The following is a 16,820-nucleotide window of genomic DNA, read 5'->3' as shown; positions in this document are numbered from 1 at the left end:
AAGTTAGCTGAGGCTTGCCAGAAAGACATCTAAACTATAGACTGTCAAGATTTAGGATATTTACATCAATGAACAGAGAAACTCAGCTAGAAGATTATGTTAAATGTTGGTGTGATGGTTTGTTAAAAGGTTCTGATAGAGTAGGAAGAAAAAATTACTGAACTCATAAAATTTCAGTCAAAATCCTTCCACTTGTTCTTAAGGTTTTTTTCTCTTGTTTTGGACATTTTAACTACATAGCTTTTGGGGGAGCCAATGAGACACTTCCACAGCTACAAGTGCAGGCAGAAGACATTAAGTGATGTTTCTTTTACAAGAATGTAAAAAATGCTATGATACACGAAATATAAATAATTACTAGCATGCTTAATGCTCTAACATAATCAGAACCATCTCAGCAAGACTCAGGGGACCCTAAGACAGGAGAGACTGAAAAAAGTTTCTTCACTTATATTTTACTGTCTAAAACATCTGTCATCACATTATATAAAGCTAATTTATAGTCTTCTTGTGCTTTTGGACTTCTGAATTCTGCAAAGATGTTCAAGGTGCCAAAAATTGTTTCTGTTGCTGCATAACTGGGAAACTGCATTTTCTGTGAGATTCGAAGTGGTTACAGGGATCAGCCTTCAGGCTCAGTTAATAAAGCTATTTTTTTACGAATGACATATGTGCTGTGTAAAAATGCAAGTCCATGATTTAGGTATAGTATCTCTTAAAGTTTAGTTTTAGTTTACAGATTTTAACTATGAATTAATCTACCCATTGAAACTTTTCTGTTTTTACCTACAACACCAATTTAGACTAATATTCTGTTTGATTTTTTGGTGATACATTAAATCAGGGATACAAACAAATGTCTCCTTCATTGTGTTTGTACTTGCTCAGTTATGAATTTTCCAGCTACTGAAAACAACCATGTTTTCTCACTACAGTTTAGAAGGGCACAGTATATCCTAGTATTCTGTCTAGCCAGATCATTTGCCAGTAAGATTACATGAAAAGTTATTCTATTAAGTCCTTTTAAGAATTGAATAATACTAGGTGAAGTTCATACATTATTAGGTGGTATTAAAATCTGTATTTACAGAATATAATTGGCAATCTACTAAGATTATGACACACAAAGAAATACTGCTCTTTCTAAGAGATAGTTTTGCTAGTATCTTGTCTGAGTTAAAAGGTGGCAATTTTACTTCATACAAAGCACAGACAGTACCATCAAGGGTTTTTTTGTTGCTTTCTCCAAGCAGTGTACCAGTAATAGAAATACTAGCCAGACAGCCTTATGGAAAGGAATTCATAATCATTTCATGAAGAGGTTCTGAAATTTGCCTTTAAGCATTTTTTTTTGAAGTCATTGCTATGTCAGTGCATTCTCTCTAGATTAAAGTGAAGTTTCTAAGAACCTTGGCATTCTTATCAAGATTTATATAGTACTTCATGGCAAATCAAGACTTTTAAGTTTTTAGTAAGCATGGAGGTTTTTTTCTCATCTAAAATTTGTATGCTAAAATTTCTGGTAACATATGATGTATGAAATATACCGATTTTCGCATACAAGCTTTGCTGTGATGCTATCCTTTGGGTGAGACATTAGTGTATTGGCCTTGCCTGAGAACTGTAGAATTCAGTTATTGCTCACATTCTTTAGTCTCTCTTCTTCATACCATTTGTCCAAAAATGCATTGAGCTTGATTTTTTCTTTCATCAGTTTTACTAACATCAGCAGCATTAAATTAATGTAACAGATCTACCAACTTGCTCTAATTTGTAAAGAGAATTGGACCCCAAATCAATTCCAATGATATGTGAATTATGATGAGTACTGGATTTTATTTTTTTCCTCTTTGATTATCTTGGCTCTTTTTGTGCTCTATCATCATTTTATATAAGCAGAAATTCTCTACCAACTTGAATGTCGTTCAGCAGTAGAGGAGAAAGATCAGATTTGATGATAGGACTGTTTTGCAGAAAGCTTCCTTATGTCCTGTCAAAGACTTTACTGGTTTTTACTATTAAATGAAAGAGATTACTGTAAACCTTGTTCATCTCACATAAATTTAGATCATGATAACTCTTAGCAATACTACTGCTCCCAGGAATAGGATTGAGAATATTTTTCAAACTTTTATAGGGATTTTTTGTTTTCACAGAACCGAGCCTTTACCAATACTTAATCACCTCTGTTTACAACACAATAAAAAATAGATTTATAGAATGTGTTTCTATTTTGGAAAGGAGAAACTGAGGCAGAGGTTTTGTAGTTTTCTTCAAGTTAGTGGGAGAAACCCTTGATGAAGTCCATCCTCAGTCCACATCACCCATTGACCATGATCTGCACTGTCATTTCAAGAAACGATAGTCTTTAAAGGTATATGTAAAAGAATAGCTGGTAGAGGTTAGGGTTTTATCTGGATTAGAAAAAAAGTAAGTGATGCAAAGGAGATTGAAAGAGTAAATCTCAATAAAGTACTTTAGCTGCCTATGTGCAAAGCTCAGTGAGGTGTATGTCAGCCTACATGATATGAAAATCAAACAGCAAATGTGGTGAAATCTTCTTTCATATATGTGCTGTCCTTGTTGAGATCAGGAAGTACAGAGATGTATAAACACTGAATATTTTATTTTCAAAATACCAGGTGAAGTGTTTTCATTTTTATGGAATTATTTTAAAGTTTATCCTAGCATTCTAAAAAGACAGTCTAAAGAACATTTTTGTGAAGTTAGAGTTCCCATTTCTTATTTTTACTATTAAACTTGGAAGCTTTTTTTGAGGAAAGGCAGCTATTTTGCATACAATAAAAACAAATGAATTATGAATACTCTTACTCTATATACTATACCTTAATGGAATGGCACAAGACTACTTTAAAAAAAACCCAAAGTCTATCAAAACTGAGGCCACTGTAACACCAGGAAAAATCTTGAGGCCTGAAGCATGTAAATATAATCTCTAAAAGGCCGAGAAGAAGTAAAGCTACCCCTGCTCAAAGCCCAGTCTTTCCATGCAAGTAATGGTGCAGCTGTGCCATTGTATGCCCTTGTGATTTGTACCAGGAGAGAGAGTTATAGCAATACTTCGGGCTTTCCTTTTGAATGTCTCATCTCCTTTGCACTCCTCTGAAATTGCAGCATGTATGGTGGTCTCTCTCTGAACTTCTTTCCATGTGCAGCATCAGTTCCTAATCATTTCAACTAAAGATTCAGCCAGAACACACATTCAGCATCTGAGTGTCACTATATCCTCTCTGTACACTGCAGTACACTTTCTGAAAATTAAAATGAGGCAGTGGGACATCAAGTATCTTGTTTGAATTTGCAAGGATTAGCTTATGTGCGTAGAAATAAAATCTACAATTTGCTAACTCCTGATCCTGTCTGTAGCTACTGTGCTGTCATTATTTTTTAAATCTGTACATTTTGCATTTGCTAGTAGATAACATTATGATAGTTACCTTGACGCTTGTCTTGAGAAAAGCCATCATCACATTAACTGAGTGAAGAAGCAACATGTATGTAAACAACTCCTTTTCTACACCAGCACCCTAATAAAGCAAAGTAATCCAGCTGTTCCGTAACTCTAAAGCAAGTACTTTACCAGTTTTCCAGTGCAAAGGCACAACTGAAACAGTTCAGGAAGCAAGTCTTTATTTGTTTGTACAATCCAAAACATAGTGCTTGCTAAGAAATGCTCATTGGCTTGCTGGTAGTAACAGCTCCTTGTTTTTGCTTACGACAGTAGACAAATTGCCACAATAGATTTAAGAAACTGTATTTGAAGTGCTGTATCAAATGTTTTTTTTCATCTCAAATCTGAATTCCAAAATATTTAGAAGTTCTTAAAAAAGAAGAGATACTGTTTAATTTTCTGATGGACTTTAGTATGATTAGCTGGGGAAAATCAGATCCATGAAGGTTTTAGAATAAAATTATTTTTCATAATTGTTTATTTCCATTAAATCCATTATGGTATCTAGTTCCTCCAAGTCTGAAAAGAACCAAAGGCCACCTGGAATACTACTACATGTAAATGTCAGATAGTAGAATTAAATAATTTGCTAAATCTCTCCTTTCTTGGCTTAATTGCTTGCTGGATTTAGATGCAGTCAAGGTAACAGGAATTATAAGGCATTAAATTTTAGATAAGACTACTAATAAGTATTTGAAAATAGATATTATTGCTGAAGGACCAGGCGTAATAGCATAAGCACAGTGCTGATCAATTTATTTGTGTAGTTTTCTGACTGGAGTTTGCTTGCATCTGACTAGCTCAGAGCACAAGCAGACACCATGGGACTTGTCTGCTCTTACCTCTGTAGTTTGTGAGTTCCAGTGTGAAAAAAAGCTTATCTATTTTCCTGTGCTGTAAGTGGCAAAACTGTTTGGTAAACCTAATTTTAAATTACATTGATTTTCTGAAGAATACATTACTGCTAATCAGAACTTAATGACTGCCTTAAGATAATTGCTGTTAACTTGTATAACTAGTGACACTTTGCATATTGGCTCCAGACAAAAAGTGCTTTTCAAATTCAGTTTGTGCTTTTGCTTGAAAGTCCTAGCTTGTTTTGCGGGCTCTGTGATTTATATTGTTTCTTACAGATGCAGTTCTTAGTGTTCAAATTAAAAACAATTTTAAAATACATATTTTGAATGTGATTGGAATGTTAAAATGGCAGTAAAAACTGTGTGCCAAATTAACTGAAAGACAAGTAAAAATCATACCTTTTATTAGCATAAAGTATTAGAAAACAAATACATTGGAAGAGATATGTTGTTCATAATTGTTTTAGGTTGGTTTCGAGGATTTCCGAGAGGTAAACACACACACACTGACTATAAGGGAAAAAGTAAGGATTTTATTAACTCCACACGTGTTACGCTAAGGGTATTTTATAAAGCAAAAAACCCTATTAATATACCGACCTAAGGACTGTAAAGAAGATGATGAACCATCCGTACAGTCTTTATATTCTTGGTCGTCTTGCACCGCAAGCCCAGTCCAGCAGTTGGTAGGTACCACCTTTATGTGAGCATCCCCATGGAGGCAACAGTGATCTTGCCGTACACCAGCCCACTGCTCTTCGGAAAACCCCAGTATTTTATACATTTGTGGAGGAATAGGTGTCAATGCTTGCAGCTGATGAGTGCCAAAACATGCCTCAATTGTAACATAGGGAGCCTATGACACCTGCGCCCACTGGCCAGGCGCGCTGCACGTGCCATAGCCATCCCTTCTATTGGTTCATGGGCTCTGTGCGCATGGCAAATTACCATAATGCATCAGTCATGTCCACTATGCTCTAACCAATAGCAGGACTTTTGCAAGGTAAGCAAAATTATGTGTGGTGCCTTGTATTCCTCCATTATTGCACGTATTACCTCTCCTAACATTGCTCTGCTTTCTTATCCCCGTAGTCGGGATTTCAAACAATAGACAATAAACTATCTGTTCCCTGTGCTGACTGCGTTTTTTAGTTATCTACTTCTTACTCGGTGTTCATCCACGGGCCAAAATTCCATCTTTTAACCCTTCCATACACAACAATGTAAATAAAGTGATCAGTAAAAGAGAATCCTGAACCAAGCATATGTATCCATCAGCGTGTGAAGTTCCATCATTTATTGTTATGAGGTTTTATGAGGATTTATAGATCTCTCAGTAGAATGTTAGTCCTTTCATATTTAGGCTTCAAATTATTCCTTCTGAGTGCAGAAGGCCTCAGATTATATCAACTTCTTAAGATTCTGTATGTGCTGCTGTGGTAAGAGGTTTGGTTTTGTTATGGGAGATACTTGGTTATTATATTACATTATTGCCTTCCATAGGAATGTTTTAAGTCATCAAAACCAATGACAGTATCACTTTATACACAGCTACTGTTTTCTTCCCAAATTTAACCTTTGAAACACTGATTTTTTGAGGAGCTCCATGTATTTCTATGTGAAAGGTTTCTGGTTTTCCCTTGTATATTTTAGTCTTGTTCCTTCCAAGCTCTCTTTTGGTTCCCAGTAGTGGTCTTGGTTATGTTTTAAAGGATGGTCAGGTGTTCACTGCTTAGAGACAAATGTATGCCAGTCAAATGCAAAGAAGCCATGTAAACAGTCTGATGTTTATTTTGAATCTTACCAAGGCAGTGTGTTAATGTTTGGGGTTTTTTACACCTCCACGGTGAGTGAAACTCATTCCCTCAAATTGTGATCTCTTAACCAGTATATGGCAACTCCAATTAGCTTCAGTCAGGGCTAAAGAGCATCTCAGACTGTAACAGGGTCTCCCAGGACCACTTACACCACAAATACTGTAGTCATATTTTCTCATTAGTTCCTTTTGGTTGTCACAATTATGATTTTCCAATGTTTTTAGAATTAGACCAAAAAACATAAAAGCTGTGTGTATATATAGAAAAGACAATTATTTGCCATAACTCAAGGATCTTTTGTATCTTTTCTTACAGGTAGAAGCTTGCACAGTTTAATTCATTAACCTTAACCTTTCATTTAAGTCAAAGAAGGTAGGGATCAGTTGGCTAAGGGAAGAAAATTACAGGGTTTTGAATGACTTATTTTCTAAGTTGTCATTTTTAAAAATTATTTTTAAGCTCTTACATTTTGCATTACATCATGGAAAGTCAGAAACCTTGACTTTGTGAATTTATTGCACAGCTTTATATGCAGGAGCCGTCAAGATGATGACCCTAAATTTGAAGTTGTCTCAGTCGTGCTGTTTTGTTACTTTTGAAGAAGAGACTTGTTTGCAGAGAACCTTTATACCAGTAAATATTTGTACACTTAAGTAATTTTTTTGGTCGTGTATACAGACCAGGTGGGAAGAATATATGCAAGTACATGTTAGTAGACAAATTTCCATTGTTCGGTAATCCAGAGTGAGAGCTTTTTCCTGATATTAATTGGAATTTTAGCAACGTTACAGTTATATCCTTTTCTTCTTGAGATTTGTTTACCTTTTCAGGTAGGAAGACATTTTTAGAAATTATAACAGTAAGAGGCAGTCTCAGGTTTGTTAATCTCTGAACATAATGAACTTTGGGATGTTGATGTGTTCAACATCACAGTGCTGAGTGAGCCCTAGTTGTCTTATAAATATCTGTGGTCTTTAACTGGTTTAACAGTAGGTAGGTATGTGTTTACTTATATTCTTGGTTTCTGATTGGCATGTTTATGTGCAATCAATTTCTGCTCTTTGCCTTATGCTGCTCCTGATTGCACTGTAAATTGCATAGTGTGTGATAATAATGTCTTACTTTTAGAATCAAATGCCATAAAACTGAATTGCATATCAGTCTATCAGAGAACAGCATTCATAAAATATTGAGTAGATCTAGGGAAAGCTTGGCATAAGAATTTGTTAGATAATATTTTCAGGTTTAATGAATAAGCAGTTTCTTCCTAAAATAAGTATTTCATGTTCTCTGTTTTGATATTTTCATGTTTTACATGATTCTAAATAATACTCATCTGCAAAGTAAGAAGTGAAGAGATTTTAGCTTTGGCCAGCTCTGATCCAGACTTGTATATCATCAAAGCTCTAATTGTAGTCTTATTTCTTTATTCCTTGGCTAGTGAACTCCTGTCTCATTTTGGTAGTAAGTTACTTTGAGTGTGAAAATTACTTTTCTTCTGGGAAGAATGTTTATATTTTGATATATTTGGAGGAAAAATATAAAAGAAATATCTGTGTCCCTGTAACTTTCACTACTTCATCTAGATATTGCCTGTCTTTTTGTTATTAAAATTAGTAGGATGAGCTGATAGAAGTCTGTTCAGTAACCTTAGGTTAAGAGATTTAAAAAGATCTCTCTGCCTTGACACACAGCTGTTGTTACCATGTCCAAGAGGCATCACGTTAGCTCCCTGATAAATAGGGGTTAGTCCCCAAGTTTTGGGGGGCTCAATTATCTGTTTTGCTTACTTTTGTCATTTGCTACTGCTTTAAGTAATAACTTTGCTCCTCTTACTTACCAGTATTATGCTGATGTGTTTAAGTTTAGGGTTTTTTATTGTCTAATTCAGCAACATTGTAAATATAAAGACGTCTAAAGATAAATATGGCAATAATCTATAATTTTGATGGATTACTGCAACAGAATTAACACGACTTGATCCTTGCTTTCTAGAAAAGGTTAATTTAATTTTGCTCATTTAACCTTTTTCTTTGCTGTCATGCATAACAAAGATTAAAAGGTAAAAGTAATAAATACACAACTACTCTTATTTTTCCTTATGTTTTAAAAAAATCAGTTGTTACTAGCAATTATGTATTCTGTGACCCTCTGCAGAGCAGAGGCTAATGAGGCCATATAAAATGTTTTTTCTGTCTCTACAAGTTAATTTACATAGTGATGATATATAGAAGTGATAATAGAAATTAAACCTGAAATTAGATTGACTTATGCAAGTTATAGAAGGCAGACAAAAAATTATAATTCATTATTTCAGCTATATTTAAATTTTTTCTTGTCCAAACTAGAGGTGTCATTATCTCACTCTTTTCGATGTCAAGTGACGTTACTATTTTAAAAAAAAAAAAAAAAAAAAGAAATGAGGCAGTAAAAGCTACATTTTTTGCCTTTTTCTTTTTAATGGAAATAGCAAAAAACTGTGAAGATTTTCTTTTCCCATTAGGAGAAAGTGAACAGTATTTCATTTAGAGTCCAAGATGTCACTAAGAACAGGATTGGAGTCACTCAAGCCACTTGAAAAAACTTTAACCCGTAAAGCTGGCGCTATCTGGAAGGATTAAAGGATGTAATTATAAAGGCCACACAGGCAAATACTTTTGTCTTTTGCTCCTGGAATAAAGTGACTGACTGCATCTAAAATTCCTTCTCAAACACTGTGTTTCTAGCACTCTTTGTTAAAACAAGCTTATATATATATATATACTGACACCCTTACTGCAGCGGGAGAGAAGCTACAACTTCCTTTCTTCACAGCTGAACAGATTTTGTTTGGAGCCAGAGAATGGCCAACATCCTGAGTATACAAGGATTCTGAAGAATGCACATGCAGATATGTCTATGTGCAGATAATACAAAATTGACTCTGAAAATTTGTGTAACTGAAGTTGTACGGAAAATTAGGTAGTCTTTTATGTCATCTTGACTGTCTTGTGGTGGTATTGTTAGACAGTGATTGTTATATTGTATTTTTTGATCAATTAATTGTCTCTCAGTGAGTAAAAATGATCAGAAATAATTTGAAAACTTGTAGAGTCATTAGATAAAATTTTCAAAATATTTTTTCTAGGGTCAGAATTTTTATCCAAGGCGAGAAGTGTTTCATGATCTCAGTACTGTGCTAAATGATATATGCAATAAGAATTAATAAAAGCTTCTTTTAGCTGTAATGTCCATTCACTTTTCAATTATGTCTTATTTGCTGAAATGTCTAATGAGCATACTGTCTAATAAAATACAGGATACTGATTTTCTATTTATGCATATTACCAGTAAAATAATTATTAGGAAGTATTTTTCTGGAATAAATAATAAAAAGTCTTTCTCATGGCCTAGTTGATCTTCATAAGCCAGTTAACAAAGATGAGTATCTTCTTCAAAATAATGTCTTACAGGAACAGAAGTAGTTTTTCACATACATAGAATGTGTTTAATGCTCTAAATCTTACCTGTTTTTTAGGAAAATAACCTGATGAAATTGTGTAATTCTGAGGTTAGTTTATATTAAAAAGCATAGTCCTGGTGTAACTTCAACAAGAAAACTAACTGTCATGCTTGCTAATTTTCGTAGCAGAGAAGTTGCGAGTTTAAACAAGTATAGAATCTGGACGTTTACCCTGTTTTTCTTCCATGTCAGGGGTTACCATGTTAAATATTTCTCTCCTTTCCTTGTGTATTCATAAAAGAACATAAGACAACCTTTCCCAATGGCAAGTATTGAAAAAATTTTCCAAAGATTAGGGTTTGACAGTTTTCAAGTGTTGCAGATTTGTAATGGTGGTAAAAGAACTATGATTAAGGTACTCTGTCAGAGGCATGCTGTTTTATTAATAGTAGTGAAATTTCATTCTAGATTTTAGAAGAGGGAAGCATAGATAAGGAAAATAGATATGAAAGGCTATCATTCAGTTACTGTGTTATTGTAAGCTATAAGAATTAGGTGGTTGCTTTTAAAATCTAAAATTGGCAGCATGAACAGGTAAATCAGATTGGGAGATAATCTATTGGTGGTGGTAAGTGGAGGAAAAAGGTCCCTGAGAATTTATGTGTATTTTCCAAAAGTTATGACAAACTCAGCAATACCTGTTTTTTTCAAAATTGGCAAGTAATTTAATTTTGTCTACTGTAGGATGGTTGATTTAAGAGGCAGAGTAGGTGATTGGGTAATTGATCTGAAAATTAAAGAGGAATATATCTGATCAGAAGAAATTCTTATGATTTATCCTATAAAATACACTTTAAAAAATTCTCTATGTAGAGAATAGCACAATAGTCATGGTAGCTGATCGAATGAACAGTGGTGCATTTTACATCAGTGGGATTGAAAATGTATTTTATGAACTGTATTTTTGAGTGATACTGTAAACAATGCAGTTGTAAACATAACATTAATATAGACTTGGTCATAAGTATATAATAAACTATTTTACAAGACAATGTTAGTTTTCATATTAATTTTCTTGCTTACAAGAAATCAAACAAGGAGATTAACAGAAAAAAACTGATGTGTTTCATTGCAAATTCATCATAGTTGTGACAAGGCAAACAAATGACCTGTCTTCTCATCTATACAAGCTTCTCTAACAACATATTGGAACACCAATGGCATGTAGCATTTCATGACCTGATGAATGCTGACTTCTGCAATAATCACTGAAGAAATACAAACATGAATTTAAAATTATGTTTTCTTATCTTTTCTCCTCATTACAGTGCATTTATAGTTCCTCCCTTGAAGAACTCTCAAAGCTTAAATCTTGCAATAGAAACTTTTCAAAATTACACAATAATAAAGAAATGGAAATTCACATTTGTATTATTTTCCAAAGGATTTGCCTGTATATATTTCAAGCAACTCACATAGTCAAAGACTTCTGGAAATATTCCTATAAAAGCAGTCAATGTAAAATAATATTTTTCTCTAATGTATACATGTAGCCGTATGCATTTTCAGTGAATTGTATGGAACAATTCACAAAATGAAGAAATTGAGATACAGTACCTTACACTTGTGGATTGTGCTCTCGCTATTTAAAAATTATCTATTGTCTTTTAACTGTGATTTTACTATATGTGTCTTCCAGATGTGTGGAAGTGATTGCCAAAGAAGGCCGGAACCTGAAAGAGCTATATTTAGTATCCTGTAAGATCACTGACTCTGGTATGTAGTATACCTATATCTTTGGTTTTGTGAAGATTGAGCTCTGCTAGCTTTGCACAGGGACTCTTGTGAAAGTGTTGGAAATGTACAGATAAAATTTTTCAAAACCTTTATCCATAAAAATAGGAAATGTACAAAAAGTGTTTGACATGCTTAAAAACATCTGGTTAGAAGTATGAAAGGCAGCGTGCATATGTGCTACAAAGTGTTCCTTATAGAATTGACAGTTACTGAGCAGACTAGATAGAGTGCCCTTTGAATTGTCCTGGAGACCAGGAGACCATTTGGGAGAAAATCTAAAAATACATGTGCATTTCTAGATGCCTGTTGTAGGCCATAAAATTTGAATGAACTTGATGATCCCTTAAAAATGCTGTTATGAGAAAATAGAGAGGAGCACCTTACGAATTAGGCCTTCTGTGTGATAGGCTACAGAGAGAGACAGAATTTGTATTTGGAATAGGAAAACTTCGTAGCACTTGAGTGTGTTTGCAGAGGCTACTTTGTTTTATCTTGTTTTGGTTTTTTCAAATAAGATACATCAAATAAGACTTATTTCTGCAATAAGGCCAAATTCTCAAATGTCTATCTCCCACTTACATGCCTAAATTTCAGTAGGATTTACAAACTGTATCTTTGAGATGTGTGTCTCAGGTTTTCTGTTTATTTTGTTTCTCATTATCCTTTTTTTTTTTTATTTTAACTTTTTACTCCAGAGCTTTTATAAAGAATTACTATTTCAAAGTGATAAATTACCTTTCCAGTGATCACAAACTCATTCTTTTGTTTTCCCCTTCAGATTTTGCACTTCACTGGGGTTTGCATGGGTGCATTCAAGGGTATGTTGGTCTGCAGAGTTCAGCTTGTCTCATGTCCACAGTATTTGCACATGAGCTCACAATACAGCTGTAGCACCTGTGGGAGCTTTGAGGCATGGCAGAGGAGAGGGAGCATGGGCCTATACCACCGTTTTCTCTGGTCTGCAGTTGTTTGTACATCCATGTGCAGAACAGGTCTTGCCAAAGTTGAAAACAGATTTTCTTGGCTTGATACCTCTTGGCCATGAGTCTGTGAATTTGTGAAATGGGAACTGTCTGCTGGAAATTCAGGGAGGGGAATTATCTGTAGAACACAAAGTGACTACTATAGGGTCAGAGGTGCAGGACCTCAGCTAGAAGTGAAACTGTCTGTTTGTGTGTTATAGATCTACTCGCTGTACTTTTGTCCCTTCTGACTTTGACAACCCATGTAGAAAGAATCATCATGGGAATAAGGGAATCCACATCTTGAGGATCAGTGATTTCTTAAACTGATGTCACACTTCTTTGGCTTCAGTTATTGAGAGGAAAACATGATTTCTCAAAAAGTAGGGAAACAGACACTGAGAAACTGAAGCAAAAAAACTGAGGATAGGGAAAGTCTTGCTTATGAAAGAATGGAGAGAGAGGAAAGGAAGTATGCATGGCTAGATGAAAAGTGGGAAGTGTATTTCACAGAATGAATGAGTGGAGAATATACGTAGAGTTTGGATTATTAGCTTGGCAACCGTAGTCATCCAACCTGAGCTTCTGTTGACTGCTGTGGACTAAGGCTTACATGTCACTAATGTGTTGGATTCTGCAGTCATTCAACATTATTGCAGTCAGTTACTGGGGTACACTATTAAGTGTACAGATTTCATGCAGCTTGATGGAGTACAGATGCAAGATTTTAAAAGCTCTGTTTGAAACTGTTCAACAACAATTTTTGGTGCTACAGCAGTTAGCGGAGTTTTGACCTCTGGGCCAAGATCATAAGTCCTTAGCAATTCAAGTGAAAAAAAAAAAAAGTAATATTGCTAATTTCCAACAAAATTTGTAATAATTTGAGACATTAATTAAGCAAAAACAATAACAATTGCAGTAAAAAAATAATTGCAGCAAAAAAATGTTATTATTGCCTTGCAATTAATGCTATAGGTGTATATGTGTGAGGTAATCTCAGGTACTCTAGCAAAGACTGTGAAGTGTGTACTTAGTCATTTTTCATTTCATTCTTTTGTTTTCCCATTTCTACAGTAAGACAGTATGCAAAACTACCAGACAGACATGCCTATATGCAATTAGTATTTTTAAAAATACTAAAATACTAAGTTTAATTTTGAAGCCTAAAAGATTAATTAAAAACCCCTAGACCCTGATAATGTAGCCATAGGCAGCATTACTTTCCCTGACATTTTACTGCCCAGAAAAATGTTTTGTTCTATTATACAGAAAGACAGAAGAGGGTTCAAAAAGGAATTGATGTATGTGTACATACTGAGAGTTGCTAACTTGTGAGAAAAAGAGTATATGCTCTATTTCATGCTACATTACAAAATGGTTAATTCTGTATTTTTTTGTATACAAAATAGTATATTTTGTTTAATTCTGAAGATTTATAGAATATTTATGTTTCTCTAGCATAATTTTCTAAAAATCCATTTTTAATTAATGATGTTTGTTACAGTGTAACATGCTAGGATCCTGAAAGTGAGTTTAAAAGTTTCTTTACGTCCAGCACATTGTAAAATGCTAAATAATCACTAGAATTTACCTAGACGGACAGGAGAAGCTGAGTTAGTATAATCTTTGAGATAAACACCTGTTTGCCCAAGAACACAGAGTGAAGTTAAAGCTGACATTACTTCCTCATATCATGTTGCCCTTTTATTAAACAGTCATGATTTAAGCATGGATTATCAGTGTTATCTTCAAATTTCTTGCCTTTTGTTGATTTGTGTCACAACCTTAACTTTACTTAAACATAGAGGGGTTTGTATTTTAGCTTTTACTAAAAACTATTAAGAAAGCTAGGCTTTCTCAGCTATGGGAAGACTGTGTGTCAAATGAATTAGGTTGATGTGAAAATGTATAGCGGTGAGCTAGGGCAGCAAGCACCCACAGAATTGTGTAACTGTCTTTTCAATTTTATGCTCTAGTTCTGGGTTTTATTGATATCCTTAGTGCTGGGAATTTGTTTTAAGTAAATCATTACTTACAAAGTTTGTAATGGTGGAGAGTGCTATGCACTCTGAAAGACAAAAGTGAGATTTTCTGTTCAAAGATGAAAAGATTTGATGAAACTAGCCTGTGAAACAGGACTAGGTGTTTTAAGGGTCTGATCTTGCAGTAATGTTAAGTGTAAATTTACTAAGAATTACTTAAAAACTGCATTCTTACCGGTAGTGAAAAATAAAAGTCTCTAATGCTTTACTTCCACTTTAGAAAAGTAGTCAGACCAGTGGGTTTTGTCTGTATGTGCAGAAAGTCATTTCAAGGCAAGCTTTAAATTGTAGGCTTCCACTAAGAGAAAAAAAGAAAAAGAAAAACAAAACAAAAAAAACCCTCAAACAGAACACAACCACCACCACCACCCCGCCCCCCCCCCCCCCCAAAAAAACCCAAAAACAGCTTTTGAAAAAAGTTTGGAAGGAAGTGTTCAAAATCAGCACTTTATACAGCTACACTGTGAGAAATTACTTAAGAAATTTCTGAATAACCAAAGTACCCAAACTGTCATTAATTGGAGTGCGGTTAGCACAGTTTGAGGAATATGTTTATCTCATAACAATTCCTGTCAAGTAACCTGCAGAATATAACAGTTGTCTTGGTAGTTGTCTTGTAGAATTTCCATTACCTAGTAGTTCTGGATTTTGCCTAACGTAAAAAGTCTCCATTTCTAGCTGTAAAGTAACTGCACAAAGCTTTTCAGATTAAATGCTTCCCACAAGGACCTGAGATGAACTGTGGTATTTTGCTGATACCTTTAAGATTTTGTATATATTGAAAAAGAGCTCTAGATCTGTAGCTTTTTTGTTTTCTAAAATCGTGAGTGTTCCTTTTTCATATTGCCTCTTTTCATCATTTACTGATATATTAGTGTCTCTGAGGACACATGATTTTTTTAAAACATTTTTCTTCTATGAGGATGTTTGCTGAAGCAAAAAACGAGTTACAGCAAACTATAATTGAATTACATAGTTTTTATTCTAAAATGTTATAGATGGGGCATAGCTGTTACAAGTTAGATGTCTGGAGGATAAGATAGTGTTTATACTGAGTCAAGTCCAACCGTCACAAGACAAAACATAACTGTAAGCTGCATTTTTTTCTTCAAAACTGGATAATAGATTCTTTTCTCAGAAGTGAGATACATCTAACAATGTTAAAATAGTTTTCCAAGATGCTGTTAAATTCTGTTGTCTTAATATTTAGGGTACATATGCTTTCTATTTTAAAATATAATATTTTAATTATCAGGGGATCAGGTCTTCTTACTGAATAATACAGATAAATCCTATGAGAGTCACTTGAGTTTCCTCTCCAGTATTCAGCATTTGTCATGTAAATCATAAAGAATAAGCATACTGTGGGTATTTCCTCACAAAAGAAGGTTTCGTTTCTGCTTCACACTTGGATTAGCAAATTTCTCTAATGGTTGATCTCACTAAAACTATTTCTTTCCTAATTTTAGCCTTGTAAAATCTATTTTTAAAACACCATGTCTTTTGTACAGTATTACTCAGAAGGGAAATATATTTTTTGTGGGATAAATGCAGCACTTATGGATAGACAGAATGAAACAGGTAGTAAATACATTTTTGAGTTAAAAAGGTTTCATACTCACACATTACCGGCTTACAATCTCTTACTTAATTTATATCACTTAAATAAATACAGCTTTCATTTTCTCTTTCAAAATTATTTTGAATTGCTGCTATATTGATTTCCAAGTTTCGCTTCTTCTCAGAATCAGTATTTCTCCTATTACGTTTTCCTATCCTGTGTGTATTTCTCTTTCATACTTTTTTAATGACCAAGTGCATGCAAACAGTAATCACACTGAGAACTATGTTTATGGTTGTAGATGAGTGTACGGGTAATCTTTCTAGGACCAGGACCTCTGTTATCTTCTTTAGTGGTTATATATGTTACCTATATATGTAAGTTTGTGTGTGTATAAAATGGTAGTATTATATTATCTAATTCATTTATATATTTATTGCTATATACATATGAGAGAAAAAGAATATATATGTATTGCTTTCTTATAAACTTATCTTTTCTTCATTTCCACAAAAGCATTTTCTCTCTACTTTCTGCTCTGTTACTTAAGTATTCAGAAACCTGTACTCACTGAAGTAAATCAGCAGGATTGTTGATGTTTACTGCCAAATTTTGAAGTTCTTTGCTTAGTTTTAAGGTTCCTTTTCTGTGGATAGGCTGCAAGTTTAACTCTAGCAGACAGTAAGAATTGATTACTTAAAGAATAAGTGGATGGTAAGCAATCTGTACCCTGTTGTATACACTAATGATACTTAACTTCCTTTGACAAAATCTCTAGCAGCTAGTAAAGAGGTTTTGTTTGCTTTTATATTAAAATGTTCATTCTTTCAGAATTCTGAAACAAATATTACAATAGAAACTCTGGTAATT

At 34.0% G+C, this 16,820-nt stretch overlaps 1 protein-coding gene across 1 annotated transcript in view; it reads left to right on the top strand.

Moving 5' to 3' along the window:
• Positions 1-16,820, top strand: part of FBXL17 (F-box and leucine-rich repeat protein 17) — a gene marked incomplete at its 5' end in the record, with an annotated part of 274,656 nt that overhangs the window by 163,923 nt on the left and 93,913 nt on the right. Inside the window, one exon of the mRNA XM_010563602.1 lies at positions 11,288-11,364. Within this exon, the coding sequence (XP_010561904.1) occupies positions 11,288-11,364 (77 nt within the window). The remainder of the gene's footprint in view (positions 1-11,287; positions 11,365-16,820) is intronic.

This window comes from Haliaeetus leucocephalus, unplaced genomic scaffold (genome assembly GCF_000737465.1).
Source record: "Haliaeetus leucocephalus isolate CR32 unplaced genomic scaffold, Haliaeetus_leucocephalus-4.0 Scaffold171, whole genome shotgun sequence".
Classification (NCBI taxonomy): Eukaryota; Metazoa; Chordata; class Aves; order Accipitriformes; family Accipitridae; genus Haliaeetus; species Haliaeetus leucocephalus.
The sequence above is the reverse complement of the archived record's forward strand: the minus strand, read 5'-3'. Positions and strand labels throughout refer to the sequence as shown.